At 43.4% G+C, this 19,102-nt stretch overlaps 2 protein-coding genes across 2 annotated transcripts; both read right to left on the bottom strand.

Moving 5' to 3' along the window:
- Positions 1–8,827, bottom strand: pde6c (phosphodiesterase 6C, cGMP-specific, cone, alpha prime). The gene is made up of 22 exons (XM_062525715.1): positions 8,366–8,827; positions 6,715–6,867; positions 6,444–6,533; positions 6,058–6,198; positions 5,760–5,834; positions 5,449–5,513; positions 5,267–5,333; positions 5,086–5,133; positions 4,816–4,965; positions 4,398–4,541; positions 3,935–4,000; positions 3,635–3,781; positions 3,288–3,395; positions 2,843–2,952; positions 2,622–2,709; positions 2,289–2,389; positions 1,822–1,926; positions 1,669–1,732; positions 1,343–1,417; positions 1,054–1,137; positions 640–790; positions 1–47 (listed from the first exon to the last, which is right to left on the bottom strand). Exons 1-22 carry the CDS (start codon positions 8,825–8,827, stop codon positions 1–3), a joined length of 2,541 nt encoding a protein of 846 aa, XP_062381699.1.
- A 2,579-nt stretch (positions 8,828–11,406) lies between these two features.
- On the bottom strand, positions 11,407–18,347 carry cep55l (centrosomal protein 55 like). Its single transcript, XM_062526076.1, has 10 exons — positions 18,238–18,347; positions 17,635–17,837; positions 17,109–17,381; positions 15,603–15,647; positions 15,182–15,332; positions 14,668–14,756; positions 13,638–13,931; positions 13,312–13,383; positions 12,883–13,008; positions 11,407–12,116 (listed from the first exon to the last, which is right to left on the bottom strand). The coding sequence occupies exons 2-10, from the start codon at positions 17,821–17,823 to the stop codon at positions 11,931–11,933; spliced, it is 1,425 nt and encodes a 474-aa protein (XP_062382060.1). The 5' UTR covers positions 17,824–17,837; positions 18,238–18,347; the 3' UTR covers positions 11,407–11,930.
- Between the last annotated feature and the right edge of the window lie 755 nt (positions 18,348–19,102).

Below are 19,102 nucleotides of genomic sequence, written 5' to 3'. Positions count from 1 at the left end.
TTACGAGACCGAGCAGGTTTTGGACTTCCCACCTTCGGCACCTTCGTCTGCAGAGCACAACACAAACACACAGACAAAGACAAAGTGTTACTTCATGCAGTTCACCCAAAATCAAAACACTGTATAGAAAACATATTATCAACAAAGCATTGAATATGGATCTAAGAATGCACTGATCTGGTATTTCAATCCTGATACCAATAATGGTGCCTGGACTTTGGGGTCGGTACCAAATTCAATACCAATGCCAGTGTTTTATGAGCGTTTATCACTACACAGAAGTGGAGCTTGTTGGCAAATCAAGCACAGCATACTGCTGACCGTCTGTTTTAGCACCTCACGTGCTGATTCAGCTGTCCTTTAAGCAAGATGGACACGTACTATCAGCACATTGCTGACACTCAACATAATATGTGCTTGGAGATGGAATAACACGCAACTGAGTTAGACTGGCTCCAGATTGCTCCCATAATAACTTGTGCCAGATTGCTCCACTGTCAGCAATACCTGATCCAGCCATCTGTGTCTATCGGCCGATATCGGAAATCGGTGTCAGATGAGTGCATCCCTACTGATCTCTCATAATGTCAATATATATTAGACATCTCTCGTTTTCATCCCTGACGAGTGGTAACAGACCTTTCTTGTCTCCCTCTTCCAGTTTCTTCTTCTCATCTTCAATGGCCTTCATCTTGGCTTCGTATTCATCAGCAAGCGCCTTCCAGTGTGTGAGGTTGTTATTGAGGCCATCAAACATGGGTGTGATTTCCTTGTGGAATCTGGAGAATTCCTGGGACACAAAAGCAGAAAAGCCTTTTTTTCCCCGCTTTTAACCATAAGTTTGAAAGTGTTCAGCCCATGACTTTTTCAACTATGAATGGCCTTGTAATTCCTTGAGATCCCGTGTGTGTGTGTGTGTGTGTGTGTGTGTGTGTGTGTGTGTGTGTGTGTGTGTGTGTTTACTGCCATTCAGGGCACGGTACAATAACAATTTCCTGGTCCCTTAAAATGCAAAAAGATGAAAAGAAAAACAGAAAATCACTAAGTACTTACCTTGTACACAAATGCGCACACAAAGTTGATGAAACCGCACTGCATTTTGGGAAGCTCTGCAGCTTTGTTCCTGTCCATCATGGGCTGTTGAGGAGGACAGCATGTTAGTACTTCAGACACCAGACATCGCAATGATGTTACATTGGTTAACTGTCCTCCATAGCCTTACTTTATATATATATATATATATATATATATATATATAATTGATATAATCAGTGTATATACACTGCGTAATATAGTAGACTAATAGATAGACATTAAATAAGCAGGAGTTAAAGACACTCACAATGGGCTCCTGTTCAAGGACAGTTCTTTCCAGGTCACCCTGCTCCCAGAATTCAGCTGCTACCATCAGAGCCACCTAATGAGGAACAGGAAGTAGACAAGAAGACGAGCAGACATGTGAGACGACTACACCGACAGCCAGAGAGCTCTCTGTAAAAGGCTAAAGGTAAAGCAATGGTAACGGGGGATTTTTAGCTTTTATCCAAAGTGACTGGGACCCACTTGCACCATTCAGGGGAAAAGCTATATTCAAATTAGCGTCCGATCATGAAGTATTTCTATAGAAACAAATGAAATACACTAATTCACCCTAGCCACAGTGCATACCTTACTCTGCACCTCCCAAGGCTTGGTGATAGCCGACAAGTCACATCCTGTCATCATCATGGCCCTGGACACGTGACAAGAAAGACGCTTTAGAAAAAGATCACTCCATAGGATGGCAGACAGGAATATCAGTGGATATGTGCTGATGCTTACATGATGATTTCCTTCCTGGTGGGGTTGTTGGAGATGTGGCTCTTTGCTTCTTCCTCCGGCATGTTTTCTGTGGCGTTAACAATATTCTGGAACATTGTTCTCTTCCTTTATTGGGTAGATTTATCAATCGTAAACACACCGACATCTTCAATACAGACAATCAACCGGGATACAGACAATCAATAGAGAATCACCACTCAAGCTGACTAATAGCCAATGGGTACGCATGGGGAAGCCAGATTCTCCGTGCAGAGGCAAGAAGGTGACCAATGAGGACTCACCATGCCATTGTATTTGCAGGGGGGTGACCAAAGGGGATTTTCCATGCCATTGTATTGGCAGGGAGGTGACCAATGGAGATTCTTCATGCCACTGCATTTGCAGTGAGGGGACCAATAGGGATTCTCTATTTAACTGAGTGGGAAAATGGTATATAGGGGGGTTAACAAGAATATGAGTGAGCTCACTTGAAGTACAGAGCCAGATCAGTGGCAATGATGCAGACATCATGCAAGTGCTGCACGGTCTCAAACTGACGCTTCTGCAGGGTCTGGAAGATGTTGACTTGCTGCAAAGCACACATAAAATCATAATATTATATCATATTACTATACAAACACACAAACACACACACACACACACACACACACACATGTGCACGCACAAACACACACACACACACACACACACACACACACACACACACACAAACACACACACACACACACTCTCTCTCTCACACACACACACACACACACTCTCTCTCTCTCACACACACACACACACACACACACACACACCTCGTCAGCCATCAGGGTCTTGCTGTACTCCAGATGGTGCCTCTCAAGAATAGAGGAAGTATGGAGCCTGGCCAAGGGAGATGCACTCCTGCAGGATAATGAGAATAAGAACAGTGCAATGTGTCAGGGGAATTCAGGGTAGCAGTAGATGAAACAAATATTATTCTATCTCTTTCAGGCTCTCTCAGATTAGAAAGTAGAGAATAGCAATGACCACGCACTTGGTCTGGTACAAGTTGTTGGTTCCTCTGTGGTCGATATCGTGGCAGAAAGCAGCCGCCACCATTGCGAAGGCATCCAGATCGGTGTAGTATTTTCTCAGCTTGCCCGTCTGTCAGAGAGTAAAGGGTGTACACAGCAGAGGTCACTCGGACATTTGGAAAACCAACTGATTCATCCTAAACATGATTGGACTTTCAGTGCAATACTAGTCCACTTCGCTGTTTTGCTCAAATGTTTGTCCCAAGTCAGTATAGGTCAGACTATCAACAACATCTAAATTATGTTTGAGATTGTATTTTTTTCTTTGGAATTCAGCTTATTGCCTAATCTGACTGGCTTTAAAGTTACAGATATTAGCCAGAACCTTTTGCTAGAATCACAAGAGTAGATTGAAAAGTGTTGTCACTGTGGTCAGTGCCATACAAATGCGGTGGTGGAGCTCACCTGCAGAAGACAGAACATGGTCTGCCCTACGTTGAAGCCATGTCTCCAGTTGTGGTAAGTGATGTCACGGTAACCTTTTCTCACTGTGTACATCCACTTGGTGAGGATCTGAGAGAAGGAGAAGAAACCTACTGTAACTACATGGCACCTTTTAAAAAACAAACTTTCACAACCGGGAGTCAGAGGCCATAGGAATATGAGCGGCCACCTGGGAATGTCCCTACAAGTTTTTTTTTTTAAACGTGGGAGAATGTTTGAGACAAGACCTGAAGACATTTTGAAGAGAATTATTGAGGAGTATTCTCAGCTCTGTGTTCCGAGCGTCTGTTTTGCCTCGTTCTACTTACCTCAGGTGGCACTTTGAACTTCTCAATCACGTTGAGCTCAAAGAAGCAGCGGATGCCGAATGTAATGAGGTCAAACTCAGTTACAGGAAGGTCACTGAAGCTGAACTCCAAAATATGACAATCTTTAGCCTCTGGGATGTTGGACCTCTGCGCAAAACAAACAAACACATGAATTAAAAGAATAATAATTAAGACGTCTTTTAAAGCATGAAAAGCTGTAAGCACTCAGAAGAATAATACAAATGGTAGATTTGTTTTGTCATTTGCCAAGGTGTGAAGGGAGATCACACAGTTTATTACCAGAAGTTTGTACATCTCCTTTAGGTCGCATTCCTCTGGTGTACTGCCCAACTTTTCCACTGTGTTCTGGAAGACAAACAATAGTCATCATTTTTTTCCAACGTTACATTTTTGGGCATTTTAGCCTTTATTTGACAGGAAATGACCTCTGGTCAGACTGGAATCGGACTCCCTCTGGGCCGTGCATACCATTACTGTATGGCAATGATCTTGTCTTGACACAGTGACTCATTATTGGTCAGTAGTGACCCTGCGATGCATGGTGTAAATTGTACACCCACTTCTAGATGACCACTCAGGACATATTCATACCCTAACGATTGGCATAACATTGCTATGGAGTGCTTTAGTAAGTATGTGCTAAATCTTCAGATATCAAGCAAATGGACTGCGTGCAGCTTTGACTCCCTCCCTCAGTGGTGGAGGAGGACCGTGGCCGTGGGTACTGGGAAGCGGAGCTCACCAGGATGGACTGCACATCTGTGTTGTTGGCTTTGGTCTGGTACATGAGCATCTCCTGGTAGATGTCCCTGCGCCACTCGGTGCGGTTCAGCTTGTCGTAGGTGTCACAGTTCAACACGGACCAGCCCAGGAACTGGGTGAGGGCCTGCAGGGGAAAAGACAAACGAATCCAGTTTAGCACAGCTGTTCGATGGTGCTGTGGCTGACCAGACTAGAGAGAGAAAGGAATCCAGTTTGTGCCTATACGTGCTGACCACGGGTGTTTCTCAAGAATTGTATTAGACTTGTCTTTGTGCATGCTGACAGAATGTAGGCAGAGTGTGTTGTAGACCAGGGCTTGAGCCTGGGGTGGTGCATTTGCTTTTTCATCTCTACAGAGAAACGCATCAGGCAAAATCAGGCCGCTGTGGGGTACCCACCTCAGTGATCTGCTCGTCGGGCTCGTCGAATGGTTTGCCGTCTTTGCGGTTGAAGAAGGTTGCCACACCCACAATTTCTTCTTTCTTGTTGACAATGGGCAGGGACAGCACATTCTTGATGACGAAGCCTGTTTCATCCACAGCTTCTTTCTGAAATGGAGGAATTCAAACAACACGACAAATGGTTGACATGTAAAAAAAAGGGTACCTCCAAAAAGTCGGTCCATAAGAAATTATGAGAAAAAAAAAAAAAAAATCTGTGATATCCACCTGGAATGTGAAGTACTCGTCTGCGGCGACGTTCATCATGTTGCAAATCTACAGTTTAAGAAAAATACAAACAAGTTACAACACATGCATACATCAGAAGATGAGGGCAATAATAGAAATGTCAATAATGGAAATCTGAATAGGATGTACTGATGCACTTTATCTCATGTGTCAAACTCACAAAGCCATTTTCAGCCACATAGGTGGGGAGTCCACTAACTAGAGCCCAATGGTCTGGGGTAACGTTCCTTTAAAACAACAACATTAAAAAAAACATAGAGGAGCATTAACACAACGATGCTCTGACAGGAAAAGTTATAGAGATGTATATTTGTACATCTATAATTGTTAGAGGGTACTCACGGCACGATTTTGATTTCCTCTTTGCCTTCTAAGAGGTAGTCAATGATTTTGTAGAAGTTCACTTCCTGTAATTGCATCAGGTTAAAACAGAAGTTATCATTCCATACTGTTTTAATGTTGGATTAAGTAAAAACAGTTATTACTCAATCAACAAAAGTCCCGAACACACAGTTAAATAAATCTAATGTTATATAATGTCTGCAGACACAATTCAAGGCACCATCAAGTCTTGACTTTGAATCTTAAAAACCCAGACTGTTTTTGGTAGGAGGATGAGGATGACAATGCAAGTCATATGTGTGAGGGCTTACCCTTCCATCTGGAGTCTTGGGGCCTTTGTATGGTTCCACCTCTCCCAGTTTCACTGGCCACTCATCGTAGAACTCCTACAAAATCACAACAACAACACCATCTTTAACATGCTGCCATGCTGTTTACCTCAAGGGGAAAAGAAACACACTTCATTCCTTTTATGTAAAGCATCATTGGTTCTTGTATAGGCCTGTTACTGGATGCTGTTGTGGATATGCCACATGCTTTCTAAATTTCTCCAAAGCATATGTTAGGACTCCTAACATATGTTAATGTCTCTTATCTGGGTAGCTGTACCTTCTCTTTAGTCATGTCCAAAAGACCCACAGAATAGCGTTCGGTGTTTAGCCAGACTCGCACTGTGTAAAGGGCTTTGTGGAACTGTCGCTCAATATCTGTAAGTTCTTCAAAGACTTTGCTGGCCGAGTGAAGAAGAACCTATAGACACAAAATCGGTAATAAATGATGCAGACATTACCTTAACATCAATTACATTTGTACATTACATTGACAATAACATTGGTAGTTTAATAGTCATATATACTATCAGATTTGAATCACAGGTGAAATTAAAGCAATGGAAAGAAAATGATTGGCCATACAGTGCATGATTTTTGGCAATAAAAAATGCTATGAATGTGTCTCATTTTTGCTCATATACCCGCAATGAACGATGAACTTACATTGGCCTTTCGTAATTCCACATTCCACTGGTAGTTGATGTGATGCTGAAGAGCGATGACGGTGATAAAGCTCATATATTTGGTGAAGAACTGTAGAATAGCAAATCAAAGGTTATCTCTGGCATATGTATTACGCATGTAGCAAACACAAGCAAAACATTTTTTTGTTTGTTTGTTTGTTTGTTTATTCATTTCTGCATGTGTTTATATTTAGCCATATGGCTGGGCTGGTACTGAGGGAGAGTCAATCAAACCAAAAGAGGTGACCTACCTCTTCATCTGTCTTGGTGAATTCAGTACCACCAACCCTATTCAGTGCTGTGATGACGCCCAGCACGTCCTTAGCATGCATGATGGGGGCGATGAGCATGTTTTTGGTTGCGTATCCTGTCTGCTTGTCAACAAAGTCACTGAATTTTGGATTCTGACAGAGAAGAGAAACAAACATGTTAATGGAATGAATGAAGATAAAACGAGAGACTATAGTGTAAAACATGTATGATGCTGAACGTATTGTCAGCTCAATTATACTAATCACACACTTATTTAACACTTTTTTTTGCTCTCCATAGATTTTCATCCAACCCCTTTCCCTTCCTTATGGTATACAGGCCTCCATACCATCTGACTCAGCATCCTCCCCCTTTCCTGACTTCCTCATCCTGTCTTTGGCTTAATCCTGTGCCCTGGAGCAAGTGATTAAGCACAAAGTAATTTGCTTCATAACCCAAACACACTTAAGTATGTTTAAACCCCATTGATGCCTTTGCCCTTGACTATTGTAGTTTTTCCTGTTTTATATGTGTTACCTTTCTTATGACTGCTGAATACTATTTCAATCAACATCTGGATTTTACACTGTCCCACATAGGTCAATGGCAGGGTGTTCTGTCATGAAGCTGGCAAAAGGTGTGGTCATTTGGGTCAGCATCAATTTGCATCAATTTGCATCAATTTTACCAATACACTCGACTCCCTTTAATTCCTCAAATGTGCTGCCAAACAATCAATGTAACATTGCTATTTGTAGAAAATGTCTGTTCCAAACATTTGTACGATGCCCTTTATCTTCCACACATTTTTAAAAGTAGGATACTTGATGCAGTTGATGCAGTTTTGAGGATGTAATACTAGACTGTGTGAACTCCTTAAAGTTCTCCTGATCTGGTATACATCTACAAATATTTAGAAACTAGTTGTTGTAGATAGAAAGGCGTTGTTGCTATAACACCGTTATACAGCGTGTTAATTAATGCCATCCGGTGACTCTCTGTCAGAAAGATTTAGCAAGGCTGCTTTGCAGAAAATCTGGCTGCCTCTCTAAGCTGTAGCAGGAGGACGGAATTTGGCCCATCTTGCTGTCATCTGTCTCCTCTGAACCCATTAATGCCCTGTGTGCTCTCTGACATTGGGGGTTGTGTTGGTTCAATATCAAATGAAGTACATGTCAATTGATTAAAATAATATTTTGCTTCTTCAGAGGTCGATTGTTTTGTTGAATCCTGTGACTTTCACCAGCTCTTTTTTGCCTTATCAGATTAGTTACACATGAATCATTTGAGCTGGTTGCATGATGGTCATCTCAACATTGTGGTGCACTAATAGGACACTTTTAAGGATCCATTGTTAGTCCCTTGACAGAAAAAAAAACAAAAAAACATTTCTGCTCTTTAACATGAGGTCTTAGCTGACGATACACAAGGCAACTCTTTGACTTTTTGAGTGGTGCTGTTCCTGAATGTTGCCACTTTGACATGTCCCCATTGATACTGAGAAAAATAATCATCAGTGGGCAAATGATCATGATCACCTATCAGAACGCATGGAACCATTCATGTGGTAGGCCTAGTCCAGCAACACACAAAAAGTTGGCCCATGCATCATATGGTCATTTCCTCAAGGTGCATCTAACTGCCACTCACCTTTGAGACATCAGGAACGTTGATTTGCTTTTTGGAAGTGGTAACATGTCCAACAATACCCATATCGGTAGGGAAGACAATTTCGGCAGAGGGGTTCACCAAATTGCTTTCATACTTGGAGGTGGGGGTGATGTCGAACAAGATGGTGGCAAGCTCAGGGATGCCGTTTCGGGCCCTCAGGATGAAGTAACTGCAGCGGTCTGCGTTCACCAGCAGGCATAGTCTCTGGATGGCCTTGTGCATGGCCTTCTCCATCACAGTCTCGGACTGCATGGCCTTGACCAGGTCGAAGATGATATTAGCCTCCTGGATCTGTGCGACCTCGTTGAACGAGCCTTCGGCCTTGAAGTTCTCCGCAAAGGCGGCGGTGATCACCTCCGGCCGAACCTTCTTGTCAAAGTACTCCTTGGCGAACTGAGGGTTGTTCTCCAGGTACTTCTCCACGCTGTCCTTGTCGGCCATGGTTGCGGGTTTGACGTAGGGTGGCTCTTTGAATCGGAGAGTCTCTTGTCAGGGGCCTCAGAGAAGCCTCCCTTGGACGGGGGGAAAAAACAGGGAAAGTGGACGTCGGTGCTCAGCAGGCTCGTCCTCCTCCTTTGGGCATCGTCTGCTCTCTTCCACACACAAGCCTCAAACAAGTCTCTTCTCTGATGTCTCTGATGCCACTGTCAAGCAGGCAAGGCAGGCAGACCGCCGTAGCTTAGCAGGCTGATAGGATCAGGGAGGAGCGCTAATTAATGTGACGTCATGACATTAAACCCCCACTAAGCTTTCTTAACCTGCAAATCCCAACGCTGATCATTTTATGGTGGACAATCCAATCAGAAGCCAAGCCTACTGTTGTTTTCTACCTGAGGTTAAGATACTGAGTTTGGGGGGGGAAAGTGATATAGTGTTATTTGATTTTCTTTTTAAAAGACAAATTGACACATCACACATTAGATGTGGTAGGCTACTCAGACCTCATACAGCCTAACACACTGCAACATGTTGTGTTTCCATGGTAGCCTACTTTTTGTAGTTGTGTAGCAGCTTGCTGTAAAATACTGTGTGCTTTTTACTGTAGGCTACCTTACTTTTTGTCACAACACTGTGTTTTAGTAAGAACATAACAGCATAACAAATGAAACTTCTCGTTAAAAGTATTCTTTAGCATAACACAACAACATAGATTGTAACAACATAAGCAACCTAGGCAACACTGTATTGACATAGGCATGTGAATCTTTCGGACAGGAAAACGCAACTAAACTAGACTACTAGATATGGAGAGTTGTGCTCAATTGTGTCTCTCTTTAGCTGGCAAGCATCCACAGCATGGCAAGGACAGTTCTAGGAAAAGACATGGTGGAAACAGTGTTCTATTATTATCCTTTCACCCTGTCTCTGAGGACGTGGAGAGAAGCAACCATCCAGCCACCGAACAACAGATATAGCAAATGAAAAGGTAGAACAAGTGTCTCCGCACTCCAAGTAAAGAAGATTAAGGAGGGTATTGTTAGACCACGGCTTTCCCACTGTAACTGGGGGGGACCTTGATTAGCCAGAAGTTCTTCTGGGCAAAGACTGTGTGCAGGATAGTATTTGTCAGCAGTATGGAGCCATATCAATTCCCCATGATGACAGCTTCCTGATTAGACCAAATCTAACTATTACCACTTGCCACATAATGTTATGAGGATCCACCTACACACAACCTGTGGGACCACCTACAGACACTAACCCTGTCCTGAAAGTGAATAATACATTCATGTATAGATCATTTTTGTACTAACAAAGTCTATAAAGAATTCTTCTTGTTTCTCTGTTGCTGTCAAAACTTGGGACAGCGCCAGCTTCCAAGCTGGTGCTGTGGGTGCCAGGAGATATGCCAGGTGTAGCTGTGGGTGCCAGGAGATATGCCAGGTGTAACCCAGGGCTTTGGTGCTCCCTCTGCAGACAGTGGATGGCATCTGCCAGTTTGCCAGGAGCCATGTGAGAAGTGTTGGCACTGGCACCCCAGCCTGCTGTCATACTGATCTTGAGCGTCATCGTTACGCAGGGATCCACGAGCGAGAGGTGGAGACCTGGCTAGACCAGAGGCCAGGCGACCCGTGCCACTACTGTGGTGTGCCTGTATACTGTTTATGTGTGTGAGAGAGAGACATACAGAGAGAAACAGAGAGAGAGAGAGAGGAAGACCAGCAGTTTGTGCCAAGTTTGAGACGTACAATTGACGCATCACCACTGACCATCTCGGGAAAGCCTGCCTTGATGATGCAATGGGTGTTAGAGGATGATACTGGTGACAAATGCTGAAAAGTCACTTGTGACACTTTGAAAGTCAGACAAGTGCAGCCAAATGTACCTGTTAAAAATATACTATAGGCCTTGGATCATCCCATGTTTTGCTGAGTCTCCTTTCAACTAAGGAAGATCTGATAAAACACAAATTTTGGCATTTGTTGCAGTGAATGCAAATAACTGATAAAATGATAAATTAATACAAATGTTTACAAAACGTGCATATCCACAGTCAACTCATATTCAAAATGGTTGCAGGAATTGATAAACAAAACAAAACAAAACAAAACAAATACTGTCAAACAAAAATCCCACTAAAACTACAGTATAATCAGGTTGCCATTTATTGGCGCAAATCCCCCCAGGAGACATTGTCTTAAAGAAGACCTCCTTGGCCTTCTCTCTCTCAGTGATGCAGGAACCCCTGTAATCCTCCGCTGTAAATAGTTTAATTCAAGGACTTACCCCTGCAGTCTTCTACCAGTTTAGATGAGGGCTGTACTTGTACACATCAGGTGTGGGAGGACATTCCTGCTCTACAAGAGTCAGCACCATTAATAGAGAAAACACCATTCTCTTTTGGACACACAAACACACACACACACCTTCATATCAGATCCAGATCTCACGCTTTTATATTTTTACCCTGACACACCCACACTGGGGCTTCGTTCTCCACTGAAACACATTTGAGTTTGATTGTAGGTAGTAGGTACTTACTGCTTTTAGCACCAAAAAAGAAAAAGAAATGGCATAGATTTCCGTTTCACTGTCTTTCTTTTAATTGAAGTTCTGCACACAGTGAGCAAACTCGGTGAAGTCATAAACAAGAGTGCAAATAACATTACCATTCTACCCATATATTGCTAGATGTTGAAATATGGAAAACAAAGACAAAGAAGTGATACAAAGTCACACATAACTTAAAAGCATAGCAGGCAGAATAAGGGCTGAATCTCATATCAATGATTGTGTATGTTATAATGTCAGAAGTCATAATAGGTTTATGGGAACACATTCAATTACAAATGAAAATACAGTACAAAATGAACATACCCAATACCATCAAGTCAGAGACACACAGTAAATAAAGCAAACAAAAGTGGATTACTGATACCCACCACAATTAAAATCAAGAAAATACAAAAATACTCAAGATATTTGGTCATAAAATTTCTAGAAAATACTTTTATATGGTAAACATTCAGAAGAAATTAAATAAGAAAAGAAAATAATAATAATAATAATAATAATAATAAAACAAAACACTTTTGAGATGGTCTCAGGCACAGCAGTAGTCGATGTGGGTGAGCAGCTCTCGGTGCTGGCTGGTGGGGTAGGTGGTGTGGCACTTGGGGCACTCCAGGAAGCTCTCGTCCAGCGCCTTGGTGGGGGAGATGGGGTCGTCCATCGTGAGGCGCTCCAGCCGGGTGTAGGACGAGGGCTCGGAGAAACGGGACTGGTGTTTCTGCGGATTAGGGGGAAGAGAGGGCGTGTACCGTAAACCAGTGACACACACACACACACACACACACAGATCAGACAAGTCACACAAATAGATTATATCAGAGTTGTTGGTATGTATGCACACATGCAGCCACATTAGATCAGTAGTTCAACTTTCACTCTTCTATCTCTTCATTTTGCTCTCTCCCACACACACACACACACACACACACACACACACACACACAGCTAATTTGTTAACTTGCTTATGTGGGCTTGTCCTGTCAGACAAAGATGGCTACATGTATAGAGGTATTTTACCCTGATTTCCATGCCTCATTCTGTGAGTGAGTGAGTGAGTGTGTGTGTGTGTGTGTGTGTGTGTGTGTGTGTGTGTGTGTGTGTGTGTGTGTGTGTGTGTGTGTGTGTGTGTGTCTAGCTATCAGACCAAACTCAATCTTTTGACCCTGAACATTAGTCTAGGGAGTCTGCTCTGTATTTTCTACTGCACAAGAGGCGTGATCAACGGCCATAGTTCAAATGACTGCGCATTTCCTTCAACCAATCAGACCAATGATCCGGGTGCGCCAGGTGGATAAGCCAGTTTGTGATTGGTCCCAACAGATTTGTAATGGAAACAGGATATAAAAATGTGGAGGTTTCCAGCCTGAGCTGCAGGGCGAAATCCAATTCCCAGCAGATCGGGCTGGGTTTACCCGGTCTATCTGTGTGTGTGTGTGTGTGTGTGTGTGTGTGTGTGTGTGTGTGTGTGTGTATAACAGACTCACATTGGCCTCCAGGCGAGAGATCTGCTCCCTGGCCTTGCGGAGCTCCTTCAGCATGCGGTGAAGCTGCTGCTGTAGCTCGTGGCGGTCCAGCTTCTCCGTCTCAAAGTCGCGCGCGGACAGCTGCACCTGTGTGTGTGTGTGTGTGTGTGTGTGTGTGTGTGTGTGTGTGTGTGTGTGTGTGTGTGTGGGGGGGGGGGGGTCCCAGAGACACACATGGTGTTAGAGTCCAGAGACAGAGTGCCTGCCCTTTTCAACAAGACAACCATTCCTAAATTGATCATCTTTTCTTTCAGGACGCTACAGTTTTGTAAAATAAGTGTTTTTTTGTTGGGTTTTTTTTGTGTTGTTGTTTCGACCTTTGATAAAGTCCCATAGTTAGACACAGCCTGAGATAAGGTGCAGTTAATTGAAGGACGTCATGTACAGTACCTGTTGTTCAAGCACAGCCATCCTCTTCTGCTCATCATGTTGGTTCAACATGGATTTCTGAAGCAGGTTCACCTTTCAAAGAGATCAACGCTGATCATATGTCAGATTCCATACATGGAATACAGTTTGTGAGATACACTGACTTTTTACGGTGAAGACTGAGTGATTGTATTATACAATATAAATTATTGCATAATACAATTATACATTGTCTTTCAGGGCAAAGAGAAATACTTCACACATACTTACATAATCCCAACCATACAAAAGAGAGCATACACCCCTCATCAATTCACACAAAAGCAAAAACAAACCCAAACACACACCTGCAAGAGTAGCTCGGCCGCCCTCTTCCGCTCCTCCTCCAGGAGTGTGTCGGTGTTCTCCAGCTCCCTCTTCTTCTCCTCGTACCTCCCCCTGAGGCTGCGCGCCTCCTCCTGGGCCCGCACCGCCTTCTCCCGCAGGCCCTCGGCCTCCCACTCCGCCCGGGCCGCCCGCTCCCGCTGCTCCTGGGCCTCGCGGCTGGCCTGCCCGCTCCGCTGCCGCTCCACCTGGGCCTCCCCCTCCACCCGGCCCGACCGCTGCCTCAGCTCCGCCAGCTCTCTCTCCGCCCGCATTGCCTGGGACGAGTAGGTCGGGGCGAAGTTTTAGTCACTCGGTCTGATACCAGTGCAGTTCTGTTCATTCAATCTGATTTCAATTTAGTTTCCCCCCATTCAATCTGATTTCAAAGCAATCCTGTTCTTTCACTTTGATTTCAATGTCGTTTCCCCCCCCATTCAATCTGATTTCAATGCAGTTCTATTACAGTTCCTTTATTGTATGACTCCTATAACGTTATTGATAAGGAAAAGATACACTACAGTCCCAAAGGCCCCAAGGCCATTAGAACAAGCATAAAAGTTCAACTCCCTTTTAACATGAAACACCATTTAGCCAACCCCAGCAAACAAGGGGAGACCTGTCTCCCTGAAGCTGGAGTATGAACATAATGGAAGAAGAGAGAAGGGGAAGAATACTGAGGAGTGAAGAGAAGGAGAGAGAGAGAGAGAGAGAGATAGAGAGAGAGAGAGAGAGACACTCAGAGAGAGAACAAGGCAAGTTGGTAAGCCAACCATATACTGTAGATGGAGGGCTAATGCCACACTGTTTACTGTTTCTATGTGGCTGCTATGTGTCTGCTTAGCCGCCATATTGGGGTGGTCACAACCTGCTCAATGTGTATTAATGTGCGTTCTCATTAAGTGGAACTTCACCGCCAAAATGCGTTGGTCACATAGACATATGTCCGAATGGTGAAGATGGCATGTGTGTTTCTATATCTAGGAGGCAAACGGTTGAGATGACCAGTCGTACCTTCTCCCTCAGGGCCCCCACCTCCCTCTGCGCCTCCTGCAGCTGCTTCAGCAGCTGCTCCTGCTGGGCAGCCGCCGCCGTCACACTCGCTGAGAGAGAGAGAGAGAGAGAGAGAGAGAGAGAGAGGGAGAGGGAGAGAGAGAGAGGGAGAGGGAGAGAAAGAGAGAAAGAGAGAAAGAGAGAGAGAGAGAGAGAGAGAGAGAGAGGGAGAGAGGGAGACAGGGAGAGGGAGACAGGGAGAGAGGGAGAGAGAGAGAGAGAGAAAAACACACAGCCATTTGATTTACATTCATGGCTGCCATATGAGCGCCACGTCATGTCAAGTTTCTGCAATGCCGTACAAAAGGTGTTCAGTAATAAAATCAGCAAACGGATGCATCATCACAAACAAAGAAGTCAATATGATGAGCACAAGATTATGCTCAGCGACAACAGTTAGTATTACAAGTTGAGTTTCGGTCAGTGCATGCGGCGATGTTCCAGAGCAGGCCTGGGTGTGTGGGAGTGTCCTTACCCTCCGAGGTCTCCTCTTTGCTCTTGTGCTGGACGGACTGGTTGGGCTGGCTGACCTGCTGCTCCAGCTCCTTGGTGCGGGCCAGCAGCCCCTGGACGTAGGCCTCCCGCTGCTGATCGTACACCAGCCAGTGCTGGTTCTTCTCAAGGGCCTGTTACAACAACCAGCAAGGAAGGGGGAAATCAACTCAGAGAACACTGGAAGCCGCACTCAGAGGCTTTCTCTCCATTAATTATGTATTGTAGCGGTACGGTGAATGACTCGATACATGAATTTTACATGTTGTACAGAATGGAAGGAAATGGTGTGTGAAATTCTGAAATGGACTTCAGAGGCCTTCCATTAGTTACAGCCAGTGGAGATACATGATGTTCAGCTATGAATACATATGCACTGATGGATATGAGTGTTATTGCATTACATCTCTCAGCTGCTCCTGGACCACTGCCACATCACCAGTCGGGACCTGGCACAAAAGAGAAAAATACTTATACACGTACAAAATACTTGAGTATGTGTGTGTGTGTGTGCGCGTGGCTGCGCGCAATACACACACACACGCACAGTTCCTCAATCAGTGTCAATCAGTGATGACTAAATGGCAGTTTAAATGTACAACCACCCTATTACAGGGCCTTGCAGCAGACTAACCATAGGGAAACATACCAATAAGCTGGAGTGTTATCTGCCTGTGGCCCATGAGAAAGTGGAACTGTCTGTGTCCTCTCCCACCCCGAGAAAGACCATATCACTCCTCCCATAACTCCTCTCATTCTCATCTTGTTATTGACTCAGCCTAGCCTTTCCATCTTTGTCTGATTGACCGGGCTGATCATAACGACGCAACTAAAGGGTTCATCCGCTGTAATGCCTTTTGAGCCCCTCATAAACAGTTAAGTCCGTTCGTGTTTGAGCATAAGCCTGTCAACTTAAAACTTGCGGAGCCATCCCATCCCATAATTGCTTAGGCCAGATATTAGCATGCTTTAGGGGTCAGATGGTAATCATTCCTGGGATGCGCAGATGCGCAGATGACCGGGGATTCCCTTCCCTTGACAGACTATTAGCGATTATGGATTTAAGAAAGTCTACCCGGTGTCTCCTAGCACTCGAGGAAGGCTTTGGGAATTACTATGATGATGTCACCTGGAGTATTGTTCAACATACAGTGGTTTACGAAAACAGCTTCCTACTAACTGATTTTACCAAACCAGCATAGTTGTGACAGACTGATTAAATGATTGGATTTATTTGCATTCTATGAAAAGCAGCAAATATTTGTTAAACTAAGCCCTTTTAAAAAAACGTCATTATCATAATTATTAAAGTTATGTTTAAGGTTATATTTAAGTGTTCACCTACACTGAGATCACTTGTCATAGTCACCGTCGCACTAACCCATGCAGGGACATTTCAACCTTCTTTTGAGTGACCGTGCTGCCACCTACTGGTGACTATTATGCAAAAGGATTACATTGATATGACCAAATATTCGAATTAACCAAGGAAATATATAATTCCTCTCCAAGCAAAATTTCTTATCAAAAACGTACATTTCCCCTTGTTATTGACAACAGGTGAATACAAGACGCCTATCATTATCATTTCACATAATATACTTTATCCTGCGCCTGAAACTAGTGCCCTACCTGAAACGTTATGGTGCTGCTTCCGTTGGGTGAAAGTGAAAGTACACGCTGCGAGATGCATTTCAAATGGCATATCATCCCTTGCATGGATATGGTATTATTTGAATTTCAATTTACCTCATTTGAATATGGCTTTGGGTAAAAGCATCTTCCAAACAAAAAAACACACACATCACATTGGGACAACATATCTGAGGCCTTCCTTAACATAGGTATCCTAATGGTAGGCAGCCCCCGAAACCAGGCCCAACCGAAAACAATATGAAAGGTTCTCTCACCTGTGCAGCGGGGTCACGGTTCTCCAGGGCCTGGCATCTTTCCGTCACTGAGGCCAACCTGTTCTTCAGGTTCTCGGTCTCTACATTCAGCGACTGGAAGAGTTTCTCTCTCTGCTCGGCCTCTTTCTTCTTCTCATCCAGCTGGGAGTGCAACGACGCGACCACCTCGCCCTGCGCTGAGCGCAGCTGTAGTCGGAGCGTTGCGATCTCCTGATCCTTTGACAGGAGCTGTTGGGAATTCCTCTCCCTCAAGGTCTCCAGAGATACGATCCTCTGGAAGGAAAGGCGAGGAAAAGACATACCAATCAAGAACATTTAGGTCTATTATTCCATTCCATGTCCACAATAACAACCAGTTAGATCCCACACTCTGTAACATAAGCTAATACAACAATGCAACAACAGGACGAGGTCCTCTGACACTCTGTTTGGTTCGATTGACATTTGTTCGGTTCTTCTGAACAGGACCCTCTTCATATACTCTGAATATTCATGTATCAAGTTGACGTTACTGCAGTTGACTTACCTCGAGTAATTTCGTTTTGTCCGAATCAGAGTGCTTTCCATGTGCATGTCGTCTGGATATTTCATCCAAGTTCTTCTTCAGATGTGCATTTTCTCTGCGGAGTTTATCAAGCTCCAATTCCATCTTGGAGCCATTTGACTTAAAGCCCAACTTATTAACAATAGCATCCTTCGCACCTCTGGCAGTCATTGCAAAAATGTTGTCTTTGAAAACAATAATAAAAACAGTGTGTAAGTCAAATGCGATAATAACGATATCTGCTTTAAACTCACCGGAAACTGACAAGTGTGTATAGATTTGCTTAAAAGGGTCCGTTCAAAAAGTCAGGTGTAAGTTCACAGATTTTGCGGAAATGATTTAAATGATCCCGTCAATGATTTAACTGAAATGAAAAAGACTGAAAAGGAGAACACAATATAACATCAGCATGTTTGTTGTCTCAAGGACCAGAGACAGCTTTCACAGCTATCACCCAGATATTAGGATAACGTTAGTTATTCAAACTAGCATTAGACGGTTTACAATAACATCTACCTAATTGTTGTTATATAGCGGTATTAGTTATCAAAACAGCATCGGATACGTTAATGGAAAGCAACTCACTGTCAATAGTTATGTTTTAAAATGTTTACAGCATCACAGCGTTGTTGAGAAACTCTTCTCCTAAACGGTCTTGTCGTGCTTCCGTATTGAAAACAAGTTTGAATACGGCGCGTCCTGCGTCATATCCGGTGTTGCAATTTACGCCTTCTGTTTTTATTACAGCTTACTAGGCTACTACTACTACTATACTATTACTACTACTACTACGACCACTACGACTACTAATATAATAATATAACAGCTTTGGATCTTTTAAGAGGGGTCTTAGGCATATTTATTTAATATGCACTTAGTCCTTTGAGTTTGTGATGTGTTATGGTTTGTATAATAGTATTGTTTTGTTATAATTTGTCTATTGATAGAATTTGAAATTTATTTTGCTATTGTCCTTAAATTTAGCCATACCATGCTTTAGTTATTATTATTATATATAATTAACTGAGTGACTTATTTGATTGCTATTCTCATTTCACTGTTTTATTTCTCATTAGGTTAGTGCTTAAAATTATTGTTTTACTGATAATATTACTATTCTCCCTAGTTTGTAATTGTTCACTGTTAATTTAATTTGTATTGTTATTTATTTGTATGTCGCTTTGGACAAAGGCGTCTGCTAAATAACCATAGCCATAACCATAGCCATAGCCATAGCCATAAAGAGAGAATTGTCTAGTCGTGGCCTTAAACGCAAATGCTTTGGAATTGTCAGTAGCAATAAATTAGGCCGCTAACCCGGTAGAAAGATTCGTTTTTTGATAGGCGACATTCTAGCAGGACTGCAGTAGTATCATAGGTTGTGAATGATATTTTAGCCGCACAAACAATAAAATGAAATGTGATAAAATGAAGCAAGATAGCGGCCACT

Source organism: Sardina pilchardus, chromosome 22 (genome assembly GCF_963854185.1).
Source record: "Sardina pilchardus chromosome 22, fSarPil1.1, whole genome shotgun sequence".
NCBI classification, from domain to species: domain Eukaryota; kingdom Metazoa; phylum Chordata; class Actinopteri; order Clupeiformes; family Clupeidae; genus Sardina; species Sardina pilchardus.
Note: the sequence above shows the minus strand (reverse complement) of the source record. Positions and strands in the feature narration are given on the sequence as shown.